At 39.5% G+C, this 17,562-nt stretch overlaps 1 protein-coding gene across 3 annotated transcripts in view; it reads left to right on the top strand.

Moving 5' to 3' along the window:
* Positions 1-987: 987 nt before the first annotated feature.
* TRPM6 (transient receptor potential cation channel subfamily M member 6) overlaps positions 988-17,562 on the top strand; it is a 116,187-nt gene continuing 99,612 nt past the window's right edge. For 2 of the 3 annotated variants that reach the window (XR_003095374.1, XM_025210659.1), the window contains exon 1: positions 13,210-13,232. Coding sequence is in view for 2 of the 3 variants with exons in the window: in XM_025210659.1 (XP_025066444.1) it covers positions 13,215-13,232 (18 nt within the window). In the remaining variant the exon portion in view is untranslated. Of the gene's footprint in view, positions 1,232-13,209; positions 13,233-17,562 lie in introns of those variants that run through there. The other variant, XM_025210661.1, reaches the window with a different exon arrangement.

Here is a 17,562-nt window from a genome sequence, read left to right as displayed (position 1 = left end):
GAAAGAGATCCAAAGTACTACCATTTAGTTTCCGCTTACCAGAGGGCAAAAACGTGCATACAGGCAACTAGCAGGGAACAGGTGGAAAACGAATGTCTGCCCCCTTTTTACCCCTCTGTAAACTATATATATATGTCCATGCTAGAAAAGCTTCCTATATTATGGGGCTTCTACTACCACAGTCTGGCCAGCAAAAATCCTTAGTAGAAATGTGGCTTCTGATTGCAAAGTTTGGTTTTGTGATTTTTTTTTTTTTAACTCTACTAGCTTTGAAAGACGGTAATCCTGTCTGCAGAAGTCAGAAAAATCTTATAGCTGCATTAGAACGCGGAGTTTTACTCAGGATATAAATACCCGATTGTTCTGATACGATGTTTGTTTTGTGACTCAGTATTGATCTTATCAAAGTTCTTATCTGTGTCTCCGTTGCTCAATTGTCTTATGATAAGATCAAGAGTTCAGCAAACATCAAAAAATAGACAGGCATTTCTACAGAAAATTGGAAAATCCACAGTTGCATTAGTATTAAAAAAATAATAATGTCATAAACCTTGCAAGTATAAGCCAGTTACCCCCAGTTTTAGGAAGGCATTCTTCACTCTGAACAGTTAATTCATAACGGTTCATCTGGGGAATTTTTGCATATCTCCCCGAACGAGATGGAACAGGCTACAGTTAGTGACATATTGGACTAGATGGGCCACTGATCTGGTATAGCAATTCTTGTATTCCATAGCTGATGCTAACTTTTAGAAAAAAACTATATTTGGCTGGGCTTATTTCAGAACATACAGTTATAACCTTTACACTGTAGGTGGCAATGCATATACACAGTTAAGTACTGTGAAACTGGAAAAAAAAGTCTTCATTAGAATGCTTCTATCCTGAACTGCTGCTGAAAATTCAGGCAGGTGACATCATGAATGTTAATCATTTCCTTACTGTAATATATAAATGAAGTTACAAGTTCTTGAATACAAGGTGGTATACAAGGTCTTCTATTTAATTACTGAAGAAATATTTTTCTGCATTTTCAGTCCATCTGTTTCTCGCCATCAAAGATTTTCAGTTTAAGCACATGGAAATTTGCAGTCATTGTTTCTTTGCACTGTTTCCATTAGTTGCAACTGCAAAGCAAGCTTTATCTGACTGTGTAGTGGATGGAAACTGCAGACTAAAATTTAATGGTTGAAGTCTACATGAAGTTTATTTAGTCATGGAGATAAAGACAGTAAGTATGCTAACTTAGAAAAATGAAGGTTCCTACTAGTGACATTGTTAAACTTTTGTATATGGGTATTACTAAATGCATTTGAATTGTATGAGTACATTTCTGATTCTTACAGCATAACTTTATAAATATATCTTTTTTATATATCAGTGGCTAGTAATGTGAATATGCTTGCTAATTAAAATTGTCATATATTTGAAATGTTTATTTTTATGGGTTTGATTTTAACATAATAAGTAATGTCGTTTTTAATCACTAATATTCTTTTTCTAGTGTTTAACTCACATGCCTATTAACACTATTTAAATTGAATTCTATCCAAAAATCACAGAACAAATATGCTTAAACTCATTCTTCCTAAATTAAAACGATAAAAATAATATTTTGTAACTTGCTCCAGAGTAAAAATTATTTCCTTGTTGAAGTAAGAACTGTTTCTTAATGCTGGTGTTTATTACTAGCTTCTGAAAACATTTTGATAGTCATATTATTTCATAATGAAATAGCTATCCTTGGCATTTTATTGAATGGGCAGTTAACTGATGAAGGTAAGAACATGGACATGTTCTCTTTTTTCAGTTTTGTTTTGTGAAAAAAGGTGTTTTTAGGCATTAGATTGGAACAGGATGGAAATTAAAACTGATTGAGAATTAACAGAATATGCAAGAGAATTTTTTTAAAAGATGTGGTATTTAGTCAGTTCAGCCTAATGTACGTAAGGAAAAAGTTAGAATCCTATCCTGTTTTCACTTGTAAAGCCATTTTCAGACAATATTTGATTATGAATATAATTATATTTGAATGTCCTTGATAAAGCAATGCCAAATATTATTCCAACTAAATTGGAACCTATACAAATTAACCTCATAAAATTCAGCTCTAAATGTAAATTCTCTGTTTCTCTAGCATGAGATTATAAAATATAGATTTCCTTTTTGACCTTTTAACCTCCACCCAGATTATGTAGTTTATCACTCTTCTCGTATCCTTTTCTTGAAATTTCATGAAGAATAATTATGTCTCTTATTATAATATGTGCTGTGCAGATTATTTTGATATACAACAGATATAACCTAACTTCCACACAGCTGCATGACTGTCCTGTCCATTATAAATAAGTGGTTTTTGATTGGGCAATATGACAGAATCTTGCTACTACATACATATTGGCATTATTAATGTTTTTTTTTCACTACTAAGTGTTATGAATGATGGAAAATCCTCCATCATGCAATTCTGGCACAGCATACTTCAGCTCTACTACTTTACTTCCACATGGATAACATGCTGTTTATGGAGCCTGCAAGTACTGAAGAAAAACATTTTGCCACTTCCCTTGTTTTCAAAGTTCTCAATCACAAGCATCCAACACATTCCATATTGAGCCAAATACTTCACTTACACTTAGACTCTGTAATGATAACATGAAAGGGAAAATAATGAAAAAGTGGAAGCGTCCTGTAAAAAATCAGTTTAATCTTGTAACTGCAGATGCCAAAGTGCCTTAAGCACCACTGGATGGCATGATTGTAGGATGCAAGTTAAGTTGCTTTGTTATCTTAACTAGGGTATATGTATATTCCACTCCACATGTTTTAGGCCCTGTGCATTTAGGTTTGAAGGCAGTGTCCATTAGGAATACACATGAGAACTGAGTGTCCAAATAATCCTATAGTAACAATGTTAGGGGAAGAGTTCAACCACTTTGTTATTTTTTTGGTGTAGGGTAGAGTTCCCTGTCTCAGCATTGCAGGGCATCCCTTTTCCCCAGAGAGCTGGATTCCATGAGCTTAATTTTTATGTGTTCCAATTTGTTTTATGTGCAATGATAATTGCAGATTTCCTGGTTTTGTAATGCTAATTCTTCTCAGTTTTGATTCCTCCCTAGAGAGGACTTTTTGTGTCTTGGAACAGTGTCAGGCCAGAACTACAAAATTTGTTAAAGCTACCCTTTTCACTGACAAACGAAATCTTACATTCATATTATTTGGACCACATCCTACAGTGTTTTCCCCTGCTCATTGCATCATTGCCCTAAATGAAATAGGAAAAAAGACTGCATGATCAGATTGCTCTTTGTGTTAAAGGAAATTAGTTATTTTGCCTTCCAGGACCTTGTTTCTGAGGTCTGTATTTCCATGGTATTTGTTCTTCCACGGCTTTTAGCAGTGGCATCACCTTTTGTAGAGGAAATGCAGTATTCTACTTGAGAACCCAATCCTGCAAATACTATTAAATACAGTAATAACTGCTATGACATTTGGATGCTGAATTAGTAATCTCAGAAGGAGCGCTCATGGTAGTAAATAGTGACCTCAGTAGTGGTAAGATTTGATTCTTTTGTCTCTGCAGGTACATTATAAGGTAACGATAACTTCCAACTATATTTAAGATATATTTATTTTTAACTTCTAAGCCTTATCTATACTTGTTATTGATTGGAAGACTTAAGCTACTCATTTTCAAACACAGCTTTTTAGTTGGTAGATCAAGATGACCTCTACTTTCTACTACTCCATTCATAGCATCTGATGAAATAAGCTATCACCTACAAAAGCTCATGCCTCTCTAAACCTGTTAGTCTCCAAGGTGCCACCCTGCCATTCCTTATCTGCCTGACTCGAGGCTAACATGGCTAACTACCCCTCTCAGTTAGTCTTTGAGACTCAAAATATCTAAATATCACTAGAGATCTGTGGTATCTTTGTCCACATACACAATCAAATTTGTCTCTCACATTCAAGTGTGTAACTTCCTTTTAACTCACAACGAGGAGCACTATTGTACAGCAGAGAGTAAAATTTAACCTGCATTGTATTATATGAGCTATAAGTAACAAGATAACTTGATAAGTACCTTTTAGTTTTTTAATTAGTTAATCAGTTAGTCCTTTTTTTACCATTGGCAACTAAGTAAATGAGATAAAAGAGAGAGAGAGACTTCCTGACTTCCCTCTGAGATTACTGGATTCAGTTATTTCCCCTGGTTTGACTGTGCTATACCAGCTATTAATGGACTACCAAAATGCTTCTATGGCTTGGAAAAAATCCACAGCCTGGGAAAACACCCTATCTGCAAATGATTCACTTCTGAAACCTGGGAGGAGGAGGAGGCAAGACTGTAAGATCTAGTTCCTAGGCAAATCAGAGCCAAGGTTACCAGGTCACCCTGGACAGTCCTCCCAAAATGCAGCAATTCAAGTGCATGTTCTTTACCAGTCTGTCAAAACTAGAAAAGAAAACCACCCTTCATTTCAGTGGTTCTCAAACTTTTTAGATTCAGACATTTCTTGTTAGACTCAAGAAGTTCCTTGGAAACTGTCAGCTCTTACCTTTTACTCACTTTTTGATTATGGACAAATTATTGAGCAATTATTCTGTAGCAAAGAACGTAGGCGACAATAGGTAAAAATGTTGTTGACACTATGGATTCCTGTTCAAAATCTCTGGATTTATTTTATTTATTGCATCACACTACCTGCACATGTAGATGCACCCAGTGTACTTTTAATTTTCCAAATTAAACTCCAAAGCAATCTAGGTAAGGGAAATTAGAGAAATGGCACTTCCTGAGTATGGGTCAATCCCACCCTTAAAAGAATATATTGTACCTTTCACACATGTAGAATTGTTAATAAATGCAAGTATCTTTAAGTCACTCATATAAGTTGCTTGTTGAAGGAAGAAAAACTGTAGGGCAGGTTATACATTTCCATAGCAGCACAATAAATTTGCATGGCAAATGAAAATTTCTTTAAGGCTTTGTGCATGAATCACTTATACTTTAATAGCTTCACCTTCATTATATTGCCTTCTCACAGCATCAATAAAACAGTGGCTAACAAAATATTCCAACATCAAATGATCTCTTTCAACTCCCTTCCAACTCTACTTTCACTGCCAGCAATATGAACTTCACACTGTAGACCAGGCTCTCATATAGACTTGATTCATGGGACTCCCATAGTTTTCCAAGAAAATTATAGCATAGAAACAATCATAATTATAAATAATAGTAAGGGGCCACAGTTGTCAAGATGGAGAAAGGAACTGTATAAGTAATACTTACCAATAATAATAAATTCCTCGTTTTCTTTACTGCTTCAACCCTTATTTTTGAGAACTTGATGAAGTACTAAGGGGAAGGTAAGTATTAATTATGGAGACTTATAAAATCTCATTTCCCAAGCTTATGCATGGAAAAGATGAAACTAAGAAATGTGCTAGAAAATCCCTTTGTAGCAACTTTGCATGCATGTCAGAGAGATCTTCGTTCTGCATAAATATGTACATTCCTCTAGATCTTGCCAGTCGGTGAACTATGCTTGTAAGTTTCTTAAATATCATACATGATTCATCAGGTTGGGGTGGATTTTATTTCTGGATGTTGTATGGAAACGAACAAGTATTAGGCTTCCTACAGTCACCTTAATCGTGTAGAGGAAATCTAAAAGCCATAACAAAGCTGGAAAAGTGCACTGGCTGTTTATAAATCTTTTTATATTGAGAAAATACAGAAGATACTGCTTGTATGATATCCTAATTGTGGTCAAAGGAAGACACTGCTCAGGTAGAGAATTATAAGCTGGGAAATGGCTACCATGAAGACAATTTTAATTGGCTTCAGAAAAATTCTGACCCAGTTCATTCACTCCTGTTACCATGCTTTGTAGTACAAAATAGTACCTTAAAGATAGGAAATGAAACTGGAATGAAAAGCAAAAATTTAAGGATGGTTAAAAAAACCCCTCTCTGATCAAAAGGTGAGTCTTACTGAACTAGGATTGATTTTTCAATGAGGATAGTAGTTCAGACACGTGCATAATGTGGTAAAGGGCTAAAATCTGTTAACGCAAGTGGTTTGACCTACCAAATAAGTAAGAAAATCCATCTGGCAGATATTGGAGAGCTTGATGCATTTAAATTGTGTGTTTTCACCAAATATGTACTATTTTTATTATTTTTGTGCTACATCAGATAATACATGCTGGGTCTTGTATCAGCAATGTCAGGGAAGGAGTAAAGATCTGTCATGACTTGGGAAAGGCGTAAAGTAAAGAAGACAAAGCCTGGAATGAGGTGTAAAAAACTTGAATCTGTGAACATGCCAAATGGTAGAAGATATTCTGTTAGTTTTTATTCAGGTGAACACGGGCAAATGTCTGCCTCTGGTTCTCAACCTTTTTAGACTCAAGGCACACCCTCGTTAGACTCAAGGCACCCCTCAGAAAATACCAGCTCTTAGTTTTCACTTGATTTTTGACTACAGAAAAATAATAGAGCAACTTTTTCTGTTGCAAATAACTCAGAAAAACCACAGCAGGTCAGAATGTTTTTAACACTGGATTTCTATGTTGAACTTCTGAGAAGCATGTTTGCACAGTGCTAAAATTGTATGGTACTGCAGCACTCCTGAAAGGATCTCAAGGTACCACAGAGTGCCACAGTACCCTGGTTGAGAATCACTGGTCTACTGAGTCAGAATCCCACTGAAATCTATGAGGCACTGAATAGGTGTAGAGATACACCTGGGCACAGATCATTGAAGGGCCTGGGCCTGTGCCGTAGGTAAAGTGCTAACAATGTTTATTAAAGGTTTTCTGACAGTACTTAGTGCAAGATCCTGGTTTTCAGTTGCTTATACCTTTGTCAAGATTTGACTTTTTGATAGAAATTTCTTTGTGCAGTCAAGCTTCTTTTTTCTTTTTTTCCACCAATATTTTTCTTTTTACAGAAAACTTCAGCCAAACCGGTTCTAGAATGAGGTTATAGAAAACAATGTTGTTTGGCACCTGGTAAAAATGTTGGCAACCTTTTCTTTAAGAAGCTTATAGGGCCCTCTTCTTAGGATCAGGGACTTAAAATTTAACAGAGTGGCCCTTTATATCTGAGATGTGACTTTTCCTGTCCCTTTGAGACTTTTCCAAACTTGGCCTTCTGAAAGCCTTTAAAAAAATCTCAGTTTGCACATGCTTGGCAAAGATTCTTAGAGCACCCAGATTTGAAAAGATTCTTCCATGATGCTGCAGGTCTGAGCTACTGTAGGTTTGTGAGGGATAGACGTGGGTGCATCTGGGATTTTGAAAAGGGGCATGTAGATGGTGTGGTGCATCACATATAACACAATGCATATTTTTATCAAATTAAAAAAGAAACTATAAGCTTTAGTAATAGGCTAGTAGCCTAGGGCTAGTTTAAGATCAAAGCAAAAACAAGTGTACATGTATTGGAATGTGAATTAATTTGCTATATCATAGATTATGTATAAAAAAACCCATGACAAACTAGGCAAAAAATAATTAAAGATGTTGTTTATTAGTCCTGCAGTCTTTGGAATGAAATGGACATCTTTCAGATTCATAAATCAAAATCTAGCCTCCTTGAGCATCTTGACTGCATCCAGAGCTTTACTGAAAGTTATTTTCACACCTGAGTTAATGTTTTAAGCTAGAATTAAAAACAGCCTGCAGGCTTGTGAAATAGGAGCTACAGGCTCCTACATATGTCCACAGAGGCTGCTGGAAATCCAGCATGTTAGAGCAGACTTGATTAATTGAGTCTGCTGGAGCATGGAAATGGATGCAATCCGGCAGCCTCGTGCATCATGTGTATCAGCATTTCCGCACTGACAAAATGGTGGCGGTGCACTTTGAAATAAAATGCATCCAATGAGCTTTAGTTCAAAGCGCCCCGCCACCATTTTTTTTAGTGTGGGGACGCATGGTGATGCTGATACATGTGACATGCTGGCGCTTTTAATTAGTGTGGCTCAGTAATTAAAGCACCCTGCACCATGTCAGGGAGCACGTGTAAAAATGTCCTACCTTACTAGGTGCAGCCAACAGACAGCAGAAGTGAAGAAATGATAGTTTGGTTAGCTGAACATAAAGACCTTTTAAAAGGACCATTTCAAAGGAGAGAAGGTTGTTAATGCCTGTGGAATGAAGAGTTTAGAAGGAATCAGGTAGATGAATCAGGGCCAAAGTCCATTGATTCTATCACTGCTGCCTGAGTAGAAATGCTACTGCCCCTGCCAGGTAGTTGGTTTTAACCTTTGGGTGGACCAAGAATCAAAGATGAGTGCAACTCCCTCCCCCCTTACCCTCCATCCACCCCTGGGTACAGATACCTAGATAGAAAGCATGAACCATCTACTTTCAATACTCCTGGGGAAAGGCAAGATGCAGAAGAAATCTGTTTGACCTAAAAGTGGAAGGGACAAGAGGCACCTGTGGCGATACAGGAGTGGATTGGGAACAGGAAGGACACTGAGGGTATTGAGAAGATTTGGCATTGTTTGGGCAAGCAAAGGACTGGTTTGGAAGCAGGAGCAAAATAAGGGGGTGGGAGACTTGGAGTTAGTAGGTGGATCTTTCTGTCAAAGAGACTAGGGAAATGTGCTGACATGGGAATACAGAAGCAGGGTACAGAGAGATTGGACAAAGAACTTGGAGAGGGAGACTGGGAGTTACCGGGATGGAAACATTGGCTAAGGGACACCTGGAGTCGGGGGGAAAAAGAGACTGGGCAAGGAACTGACAGGGGAGGAACTGGGATTGGCTGGGGTGAAGGGAATGGGAATGGGAAAAAGAGTCTTCAGAGCTGGAGACTGGAACTAATTAGAGAAGGACAATGGGCACCCATACATGTGCTGGAGGTTTCCTCTGAGGTATGAAAATTAGCATGTGGTGGGAACAGACTCAGTTAATCAAGTCTCTTGGCTCTGCATCATGTCTATTTAGCATCCATGCTTCAAAATGGCAGTAGAGGCACTTCAACTAAAGCTGGTTAAAGCACCCCCACAGCTATTTTGAAGCGAGGGACACTGAACAGACATGATGCTGGGGGCGATTTAATTAGAGAGGCTCTGAAAGCATGTGTAAAGATGTTCAATGGGTCTGTGATACTGAGATAAAAGTTGAGAAGAGACAAGATGATTTGGGGCAGAGGCATATTAGAAGAGGCCTTGAAAAATGGGTGAAGACTGGAAAAAATTGCAAAATAACCGTTACTCATTAGTGATAGGCCACAGAGAGCATGACAATCAACTACTATTGTTGCTCCAGTCCGTCAAGTGGCAAAGCTGTGTGCAGTGTATTTAAGAGGTCTAGTCTTCCCAGTAAATCATGTGTGGCCCATAAAATGGAATCTGTATTTTTAGTTTGCTTTCTTAAAAATCTAGGAAAGTTGACAGAAGATCATAATTAAGATTGCAAAGTCAAATGGTCAGAAATTAGCTTATGCCAAGGAAAGGTTGTGCTGTGCAACCCTAAATTGGTCTCTTACATATGTTATGTATCATATTAATGATTAATAATTAAAAACGGGTTCACGCACTATTTTTTCTGCTGGATTCTCATCTCATTTGATGCACACAACTGATGGTGCTCTCTTCAAACCAGTTCAATATTTTTTCTTATCGTTGTTCAACTTTGTGGGCCATCGCACTCTTAATGCATGCTATTCAAACGCTATTCTGAAGTCAGAAGGAATCATTTTTGCTTGTTTAATATAATCTGTATAGTATTCACAAATATTCATTTATCTTCACAACCCACAATAAGGTGAATATTGTTTTCATATTAGAGGCAGAGCTAAGGCACAGAATGCTTAAAACCCAAAGTATCCACTAACTTTGAGATACCTAAGATGTGATTTTTTTCAATGTACTTAGTACCATATAGTACTTTTGTCTTCCAAACACAATGTGCATTGGCTTTGGTGACAGCTGTGAGCAATCAGCTGTCTTACAAATCACGCTCCAGGGTTTCAGATGAGGCACCTGAAGTATGAGGCACACTCAATTAGTGTCCACTTGTGAAAATTTGGGAACTACCTGGCAGAGTGACTATTTCTGCAAGCGACCATACAATTGCTGTAACCATGAGAGTATACTGTTTCTCTTTGCAGCTGGCTGCCTCATTCACTACCCACCCTATGACTTCTGCAGCAAATGAAGCAATTGTCTCCTTTACTACGCACCCCTAATTCATTGCTAGAACAGTTCTGTCCTGTGCACTGACTAGGGCAAGGATCATGTGTAAATCATAGTATACACTTGTGTCAAGACTGTAATAACTCAGGTATACCAGGGGCTCAGATTTCAACCTTTGGTCCAAGCCATCAAGGCACTACAATTTCTCAGTGGGGAGAGAATGGCTGTACACATTTTTAAACATGGGCTAGCCCCTAATTTAGTCCTCAGAAGCTGCAGAACAATATTCTCTGAACCACTCTCTCTCTCTCTCTCTCTCTCTCAAATTTCTCAGCGGAGAATGGCTGTATGTTTTGTAACATGGCCTAGCCCCTAGTTTAGTTCTCAGAAACAGATGAACCATATTTTCTGAAACACACACACACACACACGTGCACACGTGTGCACATGCACACACACAGCCTGAGGCAAGACACCTGTCATGGAAAATTTCGGCTGAATTGTTAAAGCTCAGCAAAGGCACAAGCAACTGAAAGCAGAGTTATAAATGGAAAGTGTTGGGCAACATCCACTCCAGGCCTTGCTAACAGCTTTGTCTACAGGGTTTATTGTTTTATGTGCCTTTGCCAGTCCCATAGAAGATGTGGGACATTGGAAGATGGAGCCATTTCTGCTCCCTTCTTTCCCAGTTTCCTGACTTTTTAAAGTTTGCTCGGCATGGAAATGTAATTGAAAACTCAAAATTATGAGCGGGGGGGGGAGCATAGAAACCACCACCCCTGTTCTCTCCAGAGATCTCGTTTTTTGTCTTCCATTGGCAAACTAATGGCATTGCCTGTTCCACATGTCACTCATCAAACATCTCAAGCAACCCTGCAACCTTCTCCTCTGCATCTTTTCCCCATTTATTCTCCACAAATATGAGGTTTAGGGTCCCCCTAAAGTCTCTCTCTCTCTCTACAAGCTTCCTTGTTCCCCAGGAAATTCTGACTCTGCTCACCAGGGATCCTGGTTTTCTCAGATTTAAAAAAATCCCCGATTTTTGGATTAAAAAAAATAACGCAAGACCCACATGTTTCTGTGATTAAAATGAAACACCACTAATATATATAAATATATATTATAGTATATTTCCTTTTATGTATATATAAATATATATAATATTATATATTGTATTATAGCTCATTAATTTATATCTTGAAATGTAAATTAGATTATAGTTCATTAATATATACTATATGGTATTATGTATTATATTGCATTCATATATATCTCTCTAAAATATTGTATTATATATTCTATTTCATTAATATAAATGATATTATATAATACTGGATTTCATTAATATGTATTGTATTATATATTATATTGCATTAATATCTATGTGTATATATATGTGTGTACATGTGTGTATGTGTGCGTATATGTATGTATATGTATATATGTGTGTGTGTGTGTATGTGTGTATGTATATTATGTCTATATGTGTGCGCTTGTGTATGTATATATGTGTGTGTGTGTATGTGTGTATGTATATGTATCTATGTATACACACATACATACACACATTCACATATATACACATACACACATATACATACACATACATGCACACACAACATATACATGCACACACACGCACACACACAACATATACATGCACACAATATACATACACACATGCACATGCATGCACATAATATACATACACACGCACATACACACACAACATATACATGCACACACATGCACATAATATACATGCACACACATGCACACACACACGCGCACAATATACATGCACACATGCACACAATATACATACACACACGCACATACACACAACATATACATGCACACACATGCACACAATATACATGCACACACATGCACATACACACATGCACACAATATACATGCACACAATATACATACACACATGCACACACTATACATGCACACATGCACATACACACATGCACACACTATACATACACACATGCACATAATACACATACACAACATATACATGCACACACATAATATACACACACACGCACATAATATACATGCACACATGCACACACAACATACACACACACATGCACATACAACATATACACACACATGCACATACAGACAACATACACACACACACACATGCACATACACATAATATACACACATACATGCACGTACACACACAACATATACGCGCACACATGCACATACACACAACATATACACGCACACACATGCACATACACACATAATATACACACACATACATGCACGTACACACACAACATATACGCACACACATGCACATACATGCACAACATATACATGCACACACATGCACATACACACACAATACACACACATACATGCACATACACACAACATATACATGCACACACATGCACATACACACACAATACACACATACATGCACATACACACAACATATACATGCACACACATGCACATACACACATAATATACACACACACACATGCACATACACACACAACGTATACATACACACACACATACACTCACATATATTTAATTTTAATCTCGAATAAATGTGATTTTGGGTTACTTTTTTAACCCGAAAATTGGGGATTTTTTTTTAACCCGAGAAAACCAGGGCCCTGGTGGTCACTCCCCAAGGGGGTGGGGACCAGCCGCCCTGCAGAAGGGCCCCAAGCAACACCCGCCCGGCACTGCTCCGAGGGAAACTTTTAGGCCTGGGGGGTTATTTGGGGCCGTGTTTCGGTTAATGTTCCCGTCGCAGCTGGTGTTTTAGCAGCGGCAGGAGCCGGGATGCCGGGCCGGGCCGGGCGGTGGATCATTAACCACCTGCTCTCCCGCCGCGGTCCAAGGATCGCGGGTTTATGGAGCCGGGCGGGCGGGCGGAGATGGGGATGCCGCCGTGGCGGCACCTTGCTCCGGGCGCGGCGGCGGCAGGGACTGGCGAGACCCCGGCTCCGAGGAGCGCAGAAACCTGCGGAGCCGCCGGGACCCGCAGCCCGGCGCAGCCGACATGAAAGTCCGGCTGAAGGTAAAGGGCCGGGGCAGCCCCGGCCTCCAGCCTTCCCCCTCCCCAGGCTGCAAGCCTGTAAAACACCCCCACCCTCAGCTGCCTGCAGAGGGGTTGCTCAGTCGTGCTTTGGGGAGAGCAGGCTGCTCTGTAGTAACGAGAAGGTCTTTTACTTCTTGTGGATGCTATGTGAAAGGAGTTGAGGGCTTGGCATTTGCCACCCTTTGCCCTGCCTCTGCTGCAGCACCTGGGGTTGTACAGGTGCCCAGAGTAAGCACATATGACATGCGTTTAGGCAGACCGGTGCTGGGCCCTGAAATGCTGGGAGTTATTTGCAACAGAAACATTGCTCTATTCTTTTTCTCTACTTCTGTCTTATTTTCCTGTAGTCAAAAATCAAGCGAAAACTAAGAGCTGGTATTATCTGAGGGGTGTCTTGAGTCTTGCGAGGGTTCCTCGAGTCTAAAAAGTATGAGAACCGCTGAGGTAGACAGTTGCCCGTGTTCATCTGAATGAAGACTGACATTTGGCATGGTCACAGATGCAAGCTGCTTACACCTCACTTCAGGCTGTTTGTTTTCTTTACGCCTTTTCCAAGTCATGACAGATCTTGGCTCCGTCCCTGACATTCCTGATACGAGACCCAGCATGTATCATCTGATATAGCACAAAAATAATAAAAAATAGTACATATTCAGTGAAAACACACAAGTTAAACGCTCTACTGAAAATTTAGTGTAGTGTCCTGGGGTGCCTTGAGATCCATTCAAGGGAGCCTTGAGATGCCACATAATGTTAGCACAAATATGATTCACAAGGCCAGGGGACTGAGCACAGGAATCCAGCATGCTAAAAGCATTTTGACCTGTTGCAATCTTTCTGACTTCTTTGCAACGGAAACCCCCACCCCCCTCCCCCAGGCACGCAGTATTTTCTGTAATCAACAAAACAAGGGAAAACTTCAGAGCTGGTATTTTCTGTGTGCCTAAAGTCCAAAAAAGGCTGAGACCCATTGCTCTAGTCATTATTCAGACAAGACTCAATTTGATTTACTTGGAAATATCCTCTGAGTAAGGAGCGAATGACCAAGCTTCCTTGAGCTGTTGACCTGAAAGGTATAGAGCACTATTAGATAAGAGGGGAGGGTTTTTTGTGCTCGTTAGGTATATTGCATATAGTGTTTAATGAGTAACATTTGTAACAGATGATGAAATTAGCTTGAAAACGGAGAAAAAAAAGATCTCTGGAGATAATGTGTATGTCTATACTAAAAGAAACAATCATACTCTCCAATACTTAATGCTGGTTGCTTATTACATGTTGTTTTTTTGGTATTAATGATCATAGACATTTGTGCAGATGTGGATGTTTGCCCCAGGGGCCCCATTTTTTTAATGACTTATTTAACATTTCTACTGTGGAAGCAGGAAAAGCCCTTAAGGCCACTTGTTCTACTAGCACCCCAGAGCAATCTTGTCAGCTCCATGCTTTCAACACTGAGTCAAATCATCCAACAGTTCAAAATATTTCTTAAATGAATATCTATAGGTATAGTGTGTAGCTATATACCTTCCTCAGGTGTTTGTGTTATTAGGATGCAATTCTTCTGTGCAATTATGCCGATGGAAACAACTTTTAAAAAATGAAGATGTGTGATTCACCTGGCACTGGGGTCTGGAGTTTGAAGAAAAGATAAAATTATGAACCTCCGATACAATTTTCAAAACCGGCTAGTTGACTTAAGAACCTAAGGGTCCCTGAAAGCCAATCAGACTCAGGTACCTATGTGCCTAATCAGAACTTAAATGCTTTGATATTGAGACTTCTAAATTATTTAGCTGCTTTTAAAAATGTTACCCCTTAAAATATTATACCATTTTAACTAATGGAAATTGGGGAAAAAACAACAAAATCAGGGCAAAATACAGTTTAGACATTCTAAATTCAATTTAAACCTGGTTTGCATTGCTTTAGCTTAATTCAGCTGCGTATACATTGAATTAAGGATGCCGACACTGTGCTTTGCACTGGTTTAGTGAAATATAAGTTTCAAAAACATATTTTTTAACTTTTCAACTTTTTTTGTTCTCTTAAAATTCTGTTTGCTCCTGAGGCAGACAAGGTTCTTTGGGTAAATGTGGTGTCTTTTATTAGATCAAATAAACAGTTGGAAAAATTGGTTTTTGCAAGCTTTTGGGCACGCACACCCTTCTTCAGGCATAGGTAGAGTCTGTTGGTGTTTGTGTGCTGTCCTGGGTGGAATAGAAGACAATATACAAAATTCAGGTCTGTGAAAATGTGAATGCATAGCAGTGAGGATCAGAGGGGATGGGAGACCGTAGGAGTGAGGTAGATAGTTTGGGGAGAGAAGGAGGTGTTGACCTGGTGGTAGAATGTAGCTGGTAAAATGTAGAGATAACCTGGGGTTATCCAATGGCAGGAAGGTTATAATGTGCTATAAATCTAATGTCTATATTTAGTCCATAATTTTTTGTATCCAGGAGATTTATGAAGTGAAGTTCATAGGCTTGTCTATGAAAGGTGTTTTGTAAATTCCTTTTGATGATTAAAACTGGGCGACTTGCTCGGTTTGTTTGTTTGCTCCTGATGCACCAAGAGATGCCGAAAGTGGAATGTAGGTGGAATGCAGACAGTTCTGAAAACTTCTGCTCAGCTGCTGCCAAGCCTTAGAGATGCCTCAACTTTGTAGCTGCCTCAGTTTTAGGCATTCAGGACGCAGCTGCACAAAATATTTACTGTGCTTTATTAACTGTGCAGTAAACTTCTCAGTGTCTACATGTATGCACCTATTTAGGCATGCAGAACTAATACACTCTGCAGCAGGGTAAGTACTACCGTATTTTTTTCATGTGCAGCAGCACATGTGTAGACACTGACCCAGCTGGCTGGAGCAGGAGGGTGCTTCAGTGACGGGTTGACTGCCAGCTAGCCCTGCACTGAAGCACCCTCATGCCCCAGCCAGCCCCTCTGCAGCACACTGAGCCCAGTCAGAGCAACTCCAGGCTGTCAGGCTGACCCCGTAGGTCCTCTGCCAGCTGGGGCTGGCCTGATCCAGCTCAACCTGCTGTGGTCTGGGCACATGTGCAGACATGTGCCCAGCAGCAACAAGTCAGCAAGCATTAATAGACGTATGTAGATGCTCCCTCAGGTGCCTAAATTACTGCTTCTGGGCATGCCTAGGCACCTCAGTCTTGTTGGAACTGAGCAGCTTGGTGCCTCGTTCATGGCTTTGTCTTATCTTCCCTCAGGGTCTTGGTCTGGTAGGCATGCTCTGTTGTATACTAGTTGGATCAGACTGCACAAGACATGCAGCAGCAGCTACTGCTTTCTTTAAAATGCAGCCTGAGAAGAATTTAGTGATGTTTCCGCTCCCCTTTACAGAAAAGTTCAGTGGATAGAACAGTCAACTGAACCAGGGTCAAATACCTCCTCTGTCTGAGGTGATACAACCCCACAATCCCTGGAAAATACCCTAGCCACCACCCATCTATATCCTTTTCCAGCAACTGTTTAATATATAATACATAAACACTGGAATACAGGAACCAGAGCCAAAGACTCTCCCTCCCTCCCATCACTACACTGGTGGGACAACTTCATCAGGAAGGATTTAGTGCCCCTATCCCAGAATAGCCAGTGGGTAGGTCACTGTCCAAGGACATGGAGGAGGAGGGGGGATCTGAAACTGGGATCCCACCAGCAGTGTCTCCTTCTGTCTTATTTTGAATGAAAAGATTAACTCTTTAATAAATGCTAGGAGCTGGCTCAAGGTAACAGAAATTCTGGGCTATGAATCTGGACAGTGCTGTGTGTGAAGCCTAAGCCCATAGAGAGACTAGACTTAGTACACATCTTTGTCCTCCTAATTTTCTTATTCTCTAGCTCTAGTTGACCCTTCATTTACCATGCCGGTTATAGGCAGCCTTGTCTTTTTCTAGGACTAGTTGCTTAAAATATAGACAGTGTAGAGCTGAGCTTTAATAAATTGAAAAGTAACATTTTTTAAATTAGGAAGTTCTGTGTTTTATTGCCTTTCACTGTTTCCAATTCAATTGTGTTAGAGTACAAACACAATTGATGTTTCTTTTCCCCTAAGTATTAGCTTTGAAAACATGTTGGCAAACAGAGATTCCAGCTACACTCTCTCTTGTGTGTCCTCACTAATAAGAAATGTTCTGATGGTCAAATTAAATCCACTGTGACACCTGCATAACTCGGTTGTCTTCCATGACTTCATGCAGTCTAGGTGTCATTGACATAATACAACTGTTTAATTGACTGCACAGAATGGATATTGTCCAGCTGTGTCATTTGGGCTGGCTCAGCAGGG

Source organism: Alligator sinensis, unplaced genomic scaffold (assembly GCF_000455745.1).
Source record: "Alligator sinensis unplaced genomic scaffold, ASM45574v1 scaffold204_1, whole genome shotgun sequence".
Classification (NCBI taxonomy): Eukaryota; Metazoa; Chordata; order Crocodylia; family Alligatoridae; genus Alligator; species Alligator sinensis.
This window is presented reverse-complemented; position numbering and strand designations above follow the sequence as displayed.